The sequence below is a fragment of the Dendrobates tinctorius genome, unplaced genomic scaffold (assembly GCF_039654945.1).
Source record: "Dendrobates tinctorius isolate UK_male_01 unplaced genomic scaffold, ASM3965494v1 ptg000102l, whole genome shotgun sequence".
NCBI lineage: Eukaryota > Metazoa > Chordata > Amphibia > Anura > Dendrobatidae > Dendrobates > Dendrobates tinctorius.
In genome coordinates, this window is record NW_027361770.1 from 20836984 (window position 1) to 20853177 (window position 16194).

General features: G+C 42.1%; 1 protein-coding gene across 1 annotated transcript in view; it reads left to right on the top strand.

Moving 5' to 3' along the window:
* Positions 1 to 12718, top strand: part of NDUFS6 (NADH:ubiquinone oxidoreductase subunit S6) — a 49958-nt gene extending 37240 nt beyond the window's left edge. The window contains exons 3-4 of the mRNA XM_073587771.1: positions 8920 to 9042; positions 12577 to 12718. Coding sequence (XP_073443872.1) covers positions 8920 to 9042; positions 12577 to 12645 — 192 coding nt within the window. The 3' untranslated portion in view covers positions 12646 to 12718. The remainder of the gene's footprint in view (positions 1 to 8919; positions 9043 to 12576) is intronic.
* The last annotated feature ends 3476 nt before the right edge of the window (positions 12719 to 16194 follow it).

A 16194-nucleotide genomic window follows, 5' to 3' on the forward strand; every position in this document is an offset into this window, starting at 1 on the left:
AACAAATTTTATTGAAATATTAAAGGCATAGTAATGTATTACAAAAAAAAATATTCATTTGTCAAAGGGAAAAATGGTAACGGAAACTATTCAGCAGGCAAGTGTGAATCCTTATATGTCAAGCTAATTGCTGGCCTTAATATATTTAGATACCTTTGTGTCCATAGAGTTAACTAATTCTTATATTTTAAAGTGAACCTGTCAGTAGTTTTGGCCGATATAAGATACGGCCACTGCCTTTCAGGACTTGTCTACAGCATTCTATGCTGTAGATAAGCACCCGATCCGACCTGAAAGAGAAGAAAAATAAGTTTTATTATACTCACTCGAGGGGACAGTCCGGTCCGATGGGTGTTGCAGGTCTGGGTCCGGAGCCTCTCATCTTCTTGCGATGCCGCCTTCCTGCTTCCGTCATGGCTCTCCGGCATGGGTGCTCCTGCGCAGGCGTACCTTTCTGCCCTGTTGAGGGCAGAGAAAAGTACTGCAGTGCGCAGGTACCAGGAAAGGTCAGAGAGACCCAGCGCCTGTGCACTTCAGTACTTGACTCTGCCCTCAATAGGGCAGAGAAGTGCGCCTGAGCACATGCAAGGAATACGGCAGATTCTCGCATGGTAATACCCGGTACTGCCACCAGCACTTAGGAGCGGCGTGTACGATCACATAGCAATGCATGGAGCCGCACGTTCCACTCCTGAGTGTCGGCGGGAGTGCCGGGTATCAACATGCGAGACTCTGCCGTATTCTTCGCATGTGTGATCCCGGCCTAAGAGAAGATTCACATTAGGTTCCCATAGAGATGTAGACTTCAGTCTGAGAGGATTGGCATTGTTGGGTCTAGGCAACAAGAATCGCTTTATCGTGGCTGCCAGGTACACATGAATTGGCCAATTTTTGTGCTAAGCATTCTCAATTTTTCATATTTCTAGTGCAGTAATGCAATTCAAATTTCATATTTCATGCTTGCATGCTATAGCGCTACAGAGTGCTGCTTTATTTGTTTGATTGTATATGAGTTGGCTACGCTTAGTAAGCACCTGTTCAGACCTAATTTGTTTGGATGTGATGGTCAGTTTTTTGATATGTCAGTGAGCAAACATACAAAATCAGAAAGGGATCAAACACTTATTTCCTTCTCTATATCATATGTGTGATTTTTGATATATCGCTGTACAGATGGTTTAATATTCATTTTGGGAGTGACCAACTCCATTTAATCTGTGAGAATTCATCTGTGAAGTGTTTTTGGACGACATGATGACCACCATCTTACGGGAGAGACATACAGTTGGGTCCATATATATTTGGACAGAGACAACATTTTTCTAATTTTGGTTCTAGACATTACCACAATGAATTTTAAGCGAAACAATTCAGATGCCGTTGAAGTTCAGACTTTCAGCTTTCATTTGAGGGTATCCACATTAAAATTGGATGAAGGGTTTAGGAGTTTGAGCTCCTTAACATGTGCCCTGTTTTTAAAGGGACCAAAAGTAATTGGACAATTGACTCCAAGGCTATTTCATGGACAGGTGTGGGCAATCCCTTCGTTATGTCATTCTCAATTAAGCAGATAAAAGGCCTCGAGTTGATTTGAGGTGTGGTGCTTGCTTTTGGAAGGTTTTGCTGTGAAGGAAAAATGCGGTCAAAGGAGCTCTCCATGCAGGCGAAACAAGCCATCCTTAAGCTGCAAAAACAGAAAAAACCCATCCGAGAAATTGCTACAACATTAGGAGAGGCAAAATCTACAGTTTGGTACATCCTGAGAAAGAAAAAGCACTGGTGAACTCATCAATGCAAAAAGACCTGGGCGCCCACGGAAGACAACAGTGGTGGATGATCGCAGAATAGTCTCCATGGTGAAGAGAAACCCCTTCACAACAGCCAACCAAGTGAACAACACTCCACCCCTTCACAACAGCCAACCAAGTGAACAACACTCCAGGAGGTAGGCTTATCAATATCCAAATCTACCATAAAGAGAAGACTGCATGAAAGTAAATACAGAGGGTTCACTGCACTGATAAGCATCAAGAATAAAAAGGCTAGATTGGACTTTGCTAAAAAACATCTAACATTCTTTGGACAGATGAAGCCAAGATCAACCTCTACCAGAATGATGGAAAGAGAAAAGTATGGCGAAGGTGTGGTACAGCTCATGATCCAAAGCATACCACATCATCTGTAAAACACGGCAGAGACAGTGTGATGGCTTGTGCATGCATGGCTGCCAGTGGCACTGGGTCACTAGTGTTTATTGATGATGTGACACAGGACAGAAGCAGCCAAATGAATTCTGAGGTATTCAGAGCCATACTGTGTGCTCAGATCCAGCCAAATGCAGCCAAACTGATTGGTCATCGTTTCATACTACAGATGGACAATGACCCAAAACATAAAGCCAAAGCAACCCAGGAGTTTATTAAAGCAAAGAAGTGGAATCTTCTTGAATGGCCAAGTCAGTCACCTGATCTCAACCCAATTGAGCATGCATTTCACTTGTTAAAGACTAAACTTCAGGCAGAAAGGCCCACAAACAAACAGCAACTGAAAACCACCGCATTGAAGGCCTGGCAGAGCATCAAAAAGGAGGAAACACAACGTCTGGTGATGCCCATGAGTTCAAGACTTCAGGCAGTCATTGCCAACAAAGGGTTTTCAGCCAAGTACTAGAATTGAACATTTTATTTACAATTATTTAATCTGTCCAATTACTTTTGGTCCCTTTAAGAACAGGGTGGCACATGTTAAGGAGCTGAAACTCATAAACCCTTCATCCAATTTTAATGTGGATACCCTCAAATGAAAGCTGAAAGTCTGAACTTCAACTGCATCTGAATTGTTTTGTTTAAAATTCATTGTGGTAATGTCTAGAACCAAAATTAGAAAAATGTTGTCTCTGTCCAAATATATATGGACCTAACTGTATACTGTGATTGACTTTCTTGCTGCAGGCTCAGTTTATGACTGATTGTGGTTATTTGTCAGTGGCATTGTCTGTCCTGTTTAGAGAATGTCATTTCTGCCGGCATGATGTTACCTGCTTCCATTCATGCTGTAATATTGTAGTTGTCCATTGCTATGTATGATTTGTCTGTAAACTGCAACCTACACTTTTAAATGCAATTTTATAGTTTTCTATAAATTAATCATCATGCAGATATCGTATTACCACGAATTATAGCAATGAATAATGTATCAATGTGGTGTTAAGCATGGATTACCATAATTCATTATTTTTGTGACATTATATGGGCTTTATACACTGCTAAAAAAAATAAGGGAACACTAAAATAGCACATCTTGGATATCACTGAATGAAACATTCAAGTTGCAAGTCTTTTTCATTACCCCATATCCCGTGGAGGCCTGGATTTAGAATGATACTCCAAATCAAAGTTGAAAATAAAATTACAGGCCGATCCAACGTCTATGGAAATGCCTCAATACAAGGAAATGATGCTCAGTAGTGTGTGTGTGGCCTCCGTGCCTGTATGACCGCCCTACAACGCCTGGGCATGGTTCTGATGAGCCGGCTGATGTTTTCCTGTGGGATCTCCTCCCAGGCCTGGATTAAAGCATCAATCAACTCCTGGGCAGTCTGTGGTGCAACGTGGCGTTGGTTGATGAAATGAGACATGAAGTCCCAGATGTGCTCTATTGGATTCGGATGTGGGGAACAAGTAGGCCAGTGCATAGCATCAATGCCTTCATTATGCAGGAACTGGTGACACACTTCAGCCACATGAGGCCTAGAATTGCTATGCATCAGAAGGAACCTAGAGCCCAGTGCACTTGCATATGGTCTCACAATGGGACTGAAGATCTCATCCCGATACATAATGGCAGTCAAGGTACTTCTGGCTAGTACATGGAGGGTAGGACGGCCCTCCAAAGAAATTTCTCCCAACGTCATTAATGACCCACTGCCAAACCGGTCATGCTGGAGGATGTTGCAGGTAGCAGAACGTTCCCCATGGTTTCTCCAGACTCTGTCATGTCTGTCACTTGCTCAGTGTGAACCCGCTCTCATCCATGAAGAGCCCTGTGCGCTAATGTCGAATCTGCCATTTTTGGTGTTTTCTGGCAAATGCCAATTGCTTTGCACAGTGTTAGACTGTAGGCACAAGACCCAATTGTGGATGTCGGGCCCTCATACCACCCTTAATGAGTCTGTTTCTGACAATTTGAGCAGACACGTAGATGTTGGTGGCCTGCTGGAGGTAATTTTGCAAGGCTCTGGCACTGCTCCTCCTGTTTCTTCTTGCGCAAGGAGGAAGTAGCGGTCCTGCTGCTGGGTTATTGCCCTCCTTCAGCCCCCTCCACATCTCCTGGTATCTACTCCATGCTCTGGATACTGCTGACACACCGCTACCCTTATTGCCACATCTCGCATTGATATGCCATCCTGGATGAGCTGCAATTCCTTAGCAACGTCTGTGGGTTGTACTGTAGACACCGCCTCTTCCTTCTGTACTTCTAGGTGTGAGAGCAATCAGAAAATGCAAAATTGACTAATACAACAGCCAAAAAGGATGAGAACAGAGAAATGGTCTGTGGTCACCACCTGCAGAACCACTCCTTTATAGAGATTGTCTTTCTAATTGCTTATAATTTTTACCTGTTTTCTGTTCCATTTGCAAAACAGCAGGAGAAATTGATTCACAATCAATGTTGCTTCATAACTGGACAGGTTGATTTCATAGTCGTGTGATTGACTTGGAGTTAAATTGTGTTCCCTTTATTTTTTTTGAGCAATGTATATTGGGCTTTACTCTTTTCTTGCTGGCTTGAAGCGTTGCTATATTCTGTGAATAAAGAAATCTTGTATCAATTTACACTATTAGCTGAAGAGCTAATTACAACCTCAATCTTGTATGGAACTGTAATCTGACAGCTGTAGAAATCTATGGAAATACTGTATGGAAATACTGTACCTCTCTGCCTATATTTTCATATGGATTGTGGAGCTGTTCTCCTATGAACATTGTTACTTCGTGAGAGTAAGCCTTTGAACAGCAATCTACGATGAACCGAAGGTACCGTACCATAGTACAGACCAGCACCGAGTTAGGGTGCCTCTGTAAAGTCACCTGCACATAATATCTGTAATAGAACTACTTTAGGCATCATGGTTGTGTGTGTCCTAAATATATCTCCCATTATACATACATATTCAGCTCATGTATACTAGAGCTGAATGTGTATGCATAATGGAAATACAGTTCATGGTCGGCTGGCAGCTCTACAAATGGCTACCATCAACAGTGTTGGTGCTAACCACTCCATTGATCAGACATCAGGGGTTGCCCTGGTCTTTGCCCACTGTACAGAGATCTGGACTTACACAGGGACACCTGGGTTGGGGCCACAGAGTAGCTGTTTACTAGTGCAAGCTGGAAGGAGTCTCAAGGATTGGTGTCAGAACCAGGAGGACAGTCAAGGCACAAAATCACAAGACGTAAGAATCAAAATTAAAACGGGAATAACACAGGCCTAATGGGCTCGACGAGACATGAACCAGGGCTAGTAAAACTAGAGCTTTCGGCTCCCAGCAGTAAGCTTAGAGAATTTGTAGGGTGTGGTGTTGTCCCATTGATCAAAGCAGCAAGTTTATTATGCCAGCTAGCTAGCGTGCGCACACACACCTATACTGTCAGACTAGACTGCACTACAGGTACCAGCCACCCTAGTGTCAGTGGCTGAACAGAGCCTGCATGGACCAGAGCCTCTATTCCGAACTTTTATTCCATCACCAGTGCCACCGACAGAATGAATACAGCAGGACCTGATGATGGACGCAGGCGTTGCAGAGCCAGGTCCCAGAGGAGATGTGACAGGTTGCCTCTTTTTATAAATGAATTAAATAAACTCATTCTTGAGATTTTCCCATTTAAGACTGACCTCACTTTGTTTTTATGAAAAATTTTCTTTTTACTTTCCTTACTGCTGCATCCATCAGTTTGGCACACCTTTATAAAATGATCTCCTGGATGGTATGCTATTGAGCCCTGAGCAGCATCTTCAGCTCCCGATATGTGGCTCCTAACATTACCATGCTGCCTTTGATTGATACGGATGGACCCAGACAGCCTTGCAAATTTCATGCTTTCCCACTGAATAACAAGAAAACTGACTGAAACACCAACAACTAGTCTGAACAGGTGCATACCAAAAAACATGCATTTCAAAATAGGAAAATGGTTGCACTCAATCGTGTTAAAGCATGTCAATGTGAATAGCAAAATGGCTTTAGAAATTTAGGAAAAATACACGAGATGCTTCGCACAAAATTTGGCCAAATGTGAGCCAATTTTCCTATTTTGATATGTGAGTTGTTTTTTTTGCTATGCACCTGTTCAGACTAGTTCTTGGTGTTTCAGTCAGTTTTCCTGTTTGTATGCTAAGCTTTCTGACGGAGCACTCTGCCCTTCACCATGTGGTGTTTTTAATTACATCCAATCACATCTAGGTCCGATCGACCCATATCTGTAGACTTTGCTGAGAGAGGTGTCCACATTCACCCATGCATGCAGATATTAGCCTTAGGTAAGTGCTCACACTGGACAGGGAGGTCAGGGACCCATCCGGTTCATGAGATAACCTTGACGATGGTGGATGGGCTCACATTATTAGGCCCTATTTTGTGCGAAGCGTCTCGTGTATTTTTCCTAAATTTCTAAAGCCATTTTGCTATTCAAATTTCACGTATTTCACATTGACATGCTATTTAACATGATTGAGTGCAAGCATTTTCCTATTTTGATATGCTTTTCCACTAATCAGAAGATTGGTACATGCACATCTCACTTTCCTGATAATACTCTGATCAATTGATCATTGACACTACTGCTAGATTTGCGAGCCTTGAATTATTATTCTGCATTTATATAGCGCCATTTATTCCATGGCGCTTTACATGTGAAAAGGGGGAATATAGACAAGTATAGTAAACATGTGTAAGACAATGGACACACAAGTACATAAGGAGAGGGGACCCTGCCCGCGAGGGCTCACAGTCTACAGGGATGGGTGAGGATACAGTAGGAGAGGGTAGAGCAGGTCGTGCTGTGGTTCAGTAGACCGAGGATCATTGCAGGCTGTAGGCTTGTCGGAACAAGTGGGTCTTCAGGTTCTTCTTGAAGGTTTCCGTTGATGGTGAGAGTCTGATGTGTTGCAGCAGGGAGTTCCAGAGTATGGGGGAAGCACGGGAGAAGTCTTGTATGCGGTTGTGGGAAGAAGAGATAAGGGGGGAGTAGAGAAGGAGATCTTGAGATGATCGAAGGTTGCGTGCGGGTAGGTACCTAGAGACCATGTCACAGATGTATGGAGGAAACAGGTTGTGGATGGCTTTGTATATCATGGTTAGGGTTTTTAATTGGGGGATGTCATCCACATCTGGTAAAGTCAGAAGGACGATGTTATGGCAGACATCAGGAGTTGGTCATGGTATGGCCACTGTACCTTTCAGCTCTCCTCGGCAAACAGTCTGGGGGATCTTTGTAATATGGATGGCAGGCCATGTGGGTGCAATAGACAATTTGGTAGAAAACAAATTTGATGCATAAACACAAGGTGGTGCCAGTATTAGGCTATGTGCACACGATGCAGATGTCTTGCGGATCCGCAGCGGATTTTTCCGCCCAGAAACGCTGCTGATCCGCACTGTGATTTACAGTACATTGTAAAGCAATGAAAAAAAAGCGCTGTGCACACGCTGCGGTTTTTGTGCGGTCCAAAAAAAGCAGCATGTCACTTCTTTTGTGCGGTTTTCCACCTGCTCCATTCTCCAAATCCGCAGGGGGAAAACCGCAGTGGAAAACCGCACAAAAACCGCTGGAAAACCGTAATAAAAAAGGAAGAAATCCGCACAAAAAAATGCAGGTCATTTGACCTGCGGATTTCTTAAAATCTGTGTGGAAAAATCCGTAGGACGAAAATCTACGTGTGCACTTAGCCTAAGATTGGGAAACAGTCAACTTCCATTTACCATGGTGTTCTCTAGGGGATGTTTAGCAGAGACGCGTTAACTACTTTAATGACACTTTCCATTAATCCACTCTCTATCCCTCACGTAATAGTGTGAAGTATGTTAGCCATTACCAGCCTAAAACCTAAATTGAAGTGAGCAGACAGGAACTGATAACTGAATTCTCACTGTTTTATCAGATGAAGGTGATTGACAATGCGGAGCATGTGCTGTCCTATTTGTTGACCACTTTGTTCTTTTCTTCGAGCACAGCAAATATTTTATTTTCATCCCTGCTCATTTATCTGCTAGAAAGGATGCGTGCGGATTTCTCCAGTAGGATTGATTTTCAGAGACCAAGCATTAATAATAAGGTCATCCATGCCTTGAGAGCCGTGCATTAAGTGACAGTAGTATGGCCCTTTTGTCATTCAGAAGTGTCAAGGCATCGCATGGCCGTCCCACAAAGTAGGTAGATGGGGTCTTTCAGCTGCCACAGTCGGTGCCTTGATGTCTGCCAGAGTAACCTGGAAGGTATTTGTGTTGTCAGTCACTGAGACATCACATTACTTTAAACTGTAACACAGCCTATGTGCGGTTAGCCGTCTTATCCATCAGCACGAGCAGATGGAAACAGTACATCATTTTAATGCACCTATTAAGAATCCCCCTGTAAGGAGACACAGAGACTTATGCTCAGCAAACACAACTACTTAGGACTGCAATGAAATAGGAAAAAAGGATTGTGGTTTTTAACAATGTGTTTATTATTCATTATACAATTTAATTATTGTCATATTTTGCGTCTAAGAAATGTGTATTAAAATCAGAGCTTGTTTACAGGGTGCAGAAATTGGGTAGTCTGTAGTGTTTAGCCCATGCATTAGTATCTGTGGTTAGTAGAAAAAATTGTGCGTTTATTCTATTATTGACCGTACTGATTATTTTTGCAGGTGAATGAGAAGTTTGCGATTAATTTAATTGCTGAACAACCTGTAAATGAAGCAGAAAACAGAATCGTATCCTGTGATGGTGGTGGTGGAGCTTTAGGCCATCCCAAAGTATATATCAACTTGGTGAGTTCAAACCTACCCGATGGACATAGTGATAAATGGGTTACTGCAAATAAAGTGGGCAGCATGGTGGCTCAGTGGTTAGCACTGTTGCTTTGCAGTGCTGGGGTCCTGAGCTCAAATCCCACCAAGGACAACATCTGCAAGGAGTTTGTATGTTCTCCCTGTGTTTACGTGGGTTTCCTCTCACAATCCAAAGACATAATGATAGTGAATTGTCCCAATGGGGACAGTATCGATAATGTCTGTAAAGCATTGTGGCATTAATAGCCGTATATATGTTAGTAAACTAAATAAATGAAATTTCCTGATTAGGGTGCCACAATTCATGTAGTGTGCCACATGCCACCTTCTCCTGCAGTTTTACTATTAATTGCTTCAGTTCTTAAGTTATGGCTTGTACAGGTAAACTTATGGTTTTCATGTCGGTCAGTTTTCCAGCAGATCACTACATGACTGCTCCATACGGTTTTTAGAATGGTATTAGAAATAGTAATGGGTGCTATCATTTGGTTGTGTGATTGACTACTACTCTCATAAGACATTGAAAATCGAAAGGTCTTGGCGGGATTACTGTACCCCCATGTAGCTGAGCATGTCCAGCCTGATACTACAAGGCTTTTAGCAAGACTAGATGGGTGGAAAATTCTGTTAGGTATTCAGCTTGCTCGAGAAACAGTAGAGAGATGGAACATAGGGTGTGATACACTGTTATATCCCATGCTTTATGTTAAATGGTTTTGAGAGATCAGACCGTGTCCACCTACAAATGTGCCCACCATTATCTTTAACTTGCATTAACATATCCCAATATTAACCCCTTTTACACCATGGCAAGTTTTCATTTTTGCACTTACGATTTGTAGTATGCTTCTTCCAAGAGACATAACTTTGTGGGCTGAGTTATAGCTTTAAATAGCATCATTCATTTTACTATATGATACATTGAAAAAATGGACCCAAAAATCACAGGAAGAAAAAATACGATCAAATAAAGTCCAAAGACAAAAAAAATTATTTGAAAATATAAAAAACAATTTTATTGAATATACAGGAAACAGGAAAAATGGGGATTGTGTCAGAATGACCATAGGGGCACATAGGCTGAAAAAATGGAGCATACATTCGGGTGTATAGATCAAGGGATTAGAAATGCATCAACATTGATGGGCTAATATGATGGTAAGTATATTGCACCTATCCCACATTAAAGTGATAATACCAGGCAGGGTACGAAAGAATGTATATAATCACATCACAAGAAGTTTATTACCTGTCAGTATAGTAGATCAATTATATGCTATAGTCCTGATTTGTCACATGCTTTTGACTCATAGTTTGGTAGATCAACGCCATCTTGTGTGAGGCATTATGGTCAATTATATGCTATAGGCCTGATCTGTCACATGCTTTTGATTCACAGTTTGATTGGTAGATTCTTTTTTTAAATACCGTTAACTTCCTGCTTCCCCTTATCCCTTGAGAAAGGCCATCTGCCGATACGTACGTTGGGAGGGGGCATACCTTGGGTGGACCTCTATCTACTATACTGACAGGTAATAGACTTCTTGTGATGTGATTATATACATTCTTTCGTACCCTGCCTGGAATTATCACTTTAATGTGGGATAGGTGCAATATACTTGCCATCATGTTAGCCCATCAATGTTGATGCATTTCTAATCCCTTGATCTATACACCCGAATGCTCCATTTTTTCAGCCTATGTGCCCCTATGGTCATTCTGACACAATCCCCATTTTTCCTGTTTCCTGTATATTCAATAAGATTGTTTTTCATATTTTCAAATAATTTTTTTGTCTTTGGACTTTATTTGATTGTATTTTTTCTTCCTGTGATTTTTGAGTCTTTCTGCGATTGTCCTTTAATTTCCATATGTAAGCCCACTTATAAGACTGTTTTTTAAGTGCTTTCTACTGGTTTAATGGGTTTCTTTTCCATGATATGGTTATGATTGAAAAAATGGAAAAAAAACTTGTAAGTGTGATGAAATTGTCAAAAAATACAGGATTGTTTTTGTAAAAATGACTTGGCAACATGATTCATCAGATTATAGCGCAAAGCAAGCATGTTTTTTTTTTTTTTGTTTTTTTTCGCCCTGTTGATGGAGTTCTGTAAGCGTGGCAAGCTGTCATTTTTTTGGTGCTATTTTCAGATACATAGTTTTGATTGCTATTCATTGTGTTAACACAAGGAGGCATGATAATAAGAACCATATTTTTGGACTATAAGACGCACTTTTTTCCTCCAAAAATGTGGAGGATAACGGGGGTGCATCTTAGAGTCCGGATATACCGGCTCTGGCTGGGGAGGTGGGGGAATGGCATCGACGGAGCAGCTCGCATAGAGCAGTAAGCATTCATTGCTCTTCAGTAGCTCGCAATGATATTCATTTCTCTTAAGTAGCGGCACATGACCACCGGCAGGAGCAGGAAGCCGGCGGCTGACATTGCGAGCTACTGAACGGCAATGAATGCTTACAGCTCTATGCGCGCAGAGTTCCGGCGAGTATTCCGGAAGCAGTGCTCTGCTTGTGAGCAGGGCATGACGTCCCTGACATGTGCTGCTTACAAGCATAAATCAGTTGCTGGCACCAGAGTAGGACGCTGCGAGGGAGCGCTTGGTAGGTAAGTGTAAGGCTTTTTTGTTTTTTTTATATATTTTCTGATGGGGCCCATGCATACCAGTATGGGGGTGGGGGGCAATTACAAGGATAGGGCCATGTATACCAGGACTGGGATGGGGGCCAATCCTACCAGAATAGGGATGGAACCCTGAATACCAGAATAGGGATGGGGCCTTGCATACCAGGATAGGAATGGGGCCATGCATATTGGGACGAGATGGGAGCACTGCATGGATGGGGCCATGCATACTAGGACGAGATGGGGGGGGGGGGGGGGGGCTGCATACCAGGATGGGTATTGGGCCATGCATACTAGTTCGAGATGGGGACAATGCATACCAGGAATAGGCATGGAGCCATACATACTAGTATAGGGAATGAGGGCGATCATTCCTTCCAGGAAAGGGATGTGGGTGCCATGCATACCAGGATAGGGATGAATGATCCATGCATACCAGGATAGGGATGAATGTTCCATGCATACTAGGATAGATATAAGGGGACCATATATATCAGAATAGGGGATATTAAGTCCAGAATTGACCACATCTTTTGCGTCAATTTTTATTTCCTAATTTCCTCCTCTAAAACCTAGGTGCGTCTTATGGTCCAGTGCATCTTTTAGTCTGAAAAATACAGTAGGTGAAAGCAATACCTAGTCATGTGAGCATTTTTTTTAATTACCGTATTCTAATGGAAAATTATGCTTTTCATGAGCTAACAGAGGAATGGAATATTTAATAACCGGACAAGTCCATTAAGTTTACACCGAGTTCTTGCTTTATAAACATATTACACATTGAATATATAACTCGTCAGCCTTATTCACAGCAGTACTTGCGCTAATGAAGACAGAATTAACAATGAATTCTTTCCTTTTCCTCCCAACAGGACAAGGAGACAAAAACAGGAACATGCGGATACTGTGGACTTCAGTTTAAACAGAAGCATCATCATTAGTCGTCGAACATTAGTTTAATTGTATATCGCGTTTGTCAAATCTTTAACTATTAAATCTATCTGTTTAACTAGACTTTGCATATTCTTTTTTAAATTCCACTCACGTTTTTATTTCAGCCTTCTTAAAATTACCATTTTATCACATGGTAGATGTTGTACAAAGAGAATTTGAGAATGAAATGTTCTCGTATCAGAACAGTGTTTGCTGTAATGCCACAAGCCAAATGCGTGGCATTCAGTGCCAGGAGTTTATTTTTGTATACAGTCAGCTATAGTGTTAAATTTGCAGTCTTGAAAGAAGAGCATGCTTTAAAGGGTATTCTCAGGTTTGGAAATGATCCCCTGTCCATAGGATTGAGGAGAACTTCCCAATTGATGGGGAGTCTTACTGCTCATATTCCCACAGATCCTGACCATGGGCACTGCTGCTTCCTTCATTCGTATGGGAATGCTGAAGAGCCGCTGATCCGGCAGTCCCGTTGAGAAAAAATGGAGCGGCAGTGCACATGGTCAGGATCTGTGGAAGTATCAGCAGTATGATGTAACAAGCACTCCATTTTTCAGAGCACTGAATAGGTTGGGGTTGCATGGACCCAGGGCCGCCATAGGGAATTACTGCCCTTACTGCTGTATGGGGCCCGGTGAGCAGCAGTACAGAAGGGGGCCTGCAGGTTTGGGGCCCCGCACTTGTGCTTCTACTCATCGGGCCAAAAGTGCTGGGGGCCTGCGGCACACACGTCGGTGCCGGGGCCTGGAGCTTTCTCAGAGCTGTGCACAGCTGTCTAACATTGACAATTGCGAAGCTCCCTCTCCCTCCGTGTTCTCTGTACTTCTGGTCAGGTTACGGTGCATACGCGTTGACATCATCGCGATTGTGCCGACATGTACCAAACGCTGGAAGCAGAGCTGTGCTGCTTTGGAGCAACTGGGAGGTAAGTATGTAAAACGTTTTTGTTTTCTTTATAAAATTAATTCAATGGGTGAGGGGGTGAGGGTAACGGCATGTGATGAAGTGGGTAGTGTAAGGGGAACTGCACATGATGAAATGGGGGATAAGGGGGACTGCACATGATGAAGTTGGGGGAATGGGGACTGCACATGATAAAATGAAAGAGGGATAGGGGGCTGCAAATGATGAAGGGGCACTGCAGATGACGTGAAGGGGTGATAGGGGACTGCAGTTGATGAAGTAAAGGGGACTTCAAATTAAAATGGGGGACTGCAAATGATGAATTCAGTATGAGGGACAGGGGACAGCAATTTAATTGAAGGTGGGGGTGAGGAGAGCAAATGATCTGGGGAGAACAAATAATTAATTTTGTGGGTGGGGGAATAAATTATGTATTGAATGTGGGGTAGAGCAGTTGATAATGAATAAAGGGTGGGAGAAAGACATGACAATGAATTGGGGTGGGAGAGGCATGTACAGTTGTGGCCAAAAGTATTGGCACCCCTGCAATTTTGTCAGATAATACTCAGTTTCTTCCTGAAAATGATTGCAATCACAAATTCTTTGGTATTATCTTCATTTAATTTGTCTTAAATGAAAAAACACAAAAGAGAATGAAGCAAAAAAGCAAAACATTGATCATTTCACGCAAAACTCCAAAAATGGGCCATACAAACGTATTGGCACCCTCAGCCTAATACTTGGTTGCACAAAAATAACTGCGACCAACCGCTTCCGGTAACCATCAATGAGTTTCTTACAATGCTCTGCTGGAATTTTAGACCATTCTTCTTTGGCAAACTGCTCCAGGTCCCTGATATTAGAAGGGTGCCTTCTCCAAACTGCCATTTTTAGATCTCTCCACAAGTGTTCTATGGGATTCAGGTCTGGACTCATTGCTGGCCACCTTAGAAGTCTCCAGTGCTTTCTCGCAAACCATTTTCTAGTGCTTTTTGAAGTGTGTTTTGGGTCATTGTCCTGCTGGAAAACCCATGACCTCTGAGGGAGACCCATCTTTCTCACACTGGGCCCTACATTATGCTGCAAAATTTGTTGGTAGTCTTCAGACTTCATAATGCCATGCACACGGTCAAGCAGTCCAGTGCCAGAGGCAGCAAAGCAACCCCAAAACATAAGGGAACCTCCGACATGTTTGACTGTATGGACCGTGTTTTTTTTCTTTGAATGCCTCTTTTTTTTTTTTTTTTTTTTTTTTTTCCCCCTGTAAACTCTGTTGATGCCTTTGCCCAAAAAGCTCTACTTTTGCCCCATCTGACCAGAGAACATTCCTCCAAAACGTTTTTGGCTTTTTCAGGTAAGTTTTGGCAAACTCCAGCCTGGCTTTTTTATGTCTCAGGGTAAGAAGTGGGGTCTTCCTGGGTCTCCTACCATACAGTCCCTTTTCATTCAGACGCCGACGGATAGTACGGGTTGACACTGTTGTACCCTCGGACTGCAGGGCAGCTTGAACTTGTTTGGATGTTAGTCGAGGTTCTTTATCCAAGATCCACACAATCTTGCGTTGAAATCTCTTGTCAATTTTTCTTTTCCGTCCACATCTAGGGAGGTTAGCCACAGTGCCATGGGCTTTAAACTTCTTGATGACACTGCGCACGGTAGACACAGGAACATTCAGGTCTTTGGAGATGGACTTGTAGCGTTGAGATTGCTCATGCTTCCTCACAATTTGGTTTCTCAAGTCCTCAGACAGTTCTTTGGTCTTCTTTCTTTTCTCCATGCTCAATGTGGTACACACAAGGACACAGGACAGAGGTTGAGTCAACTTTAATCCATGTCAACTGGCTGCAAGTGTGATTTAGTTATTTCCAACATCTGTTAGGTGCCACAGGTAAGTTACAGGTGCTGTTAATTACACAAATTAGAGAAGCATCACATGATTTTTTGAACAGTGCCAATACTTTTGTCCACCCTCTTTTTTTATGTTTGGTGTGGAATTATATCCAATTTGGCTTTAGGACAATTCTTTTTGTGTTTTTTCATTTAAGACAAATTAAATGAAGATAATAATAACAAAGAATTTGTGTTTGCCATCATTTTCAGGAAGAAACTGAGTACTATCTGACAAAATTGCAGGGGTGTCAATACTTTTGGCCACAACTGTAAATATAATGAATCAGGGTTAGGGATAGAGCGAGAGGCACATAGTGGGGGGTTGTTGATGATTAAATGACTGGTATTGAATTGGAGGGGAAAAGAGTACAGGTACTAATTAATATATTAAATGGGAAAGTGTCTATGGGTGCACATTGGCGGATTATAATTCATATTTGGAATGGTGGGTTGCATAATAACCAATCATATATTAATGGTGGGTGCACGTCTGTATTCAGATGTGTAGTCATACAATAGCAAAAAATCCGAAAAACACGTCCAGTAGTTAAAATAAAATAAATATTTTATTCACAAAATTAATAACATACAAAAAATGGTGGGAAACAAACAAATACCAAACGGAAAGGGAAAAAACTAGGAATCCGTATAACACCATAATATAGCATATGAATGTAATAAATTATTACAATCAAAAAGGATCAAAATGTGCAAATATAACTATAAAGTGCCTTTGTGCTGAGAAATAT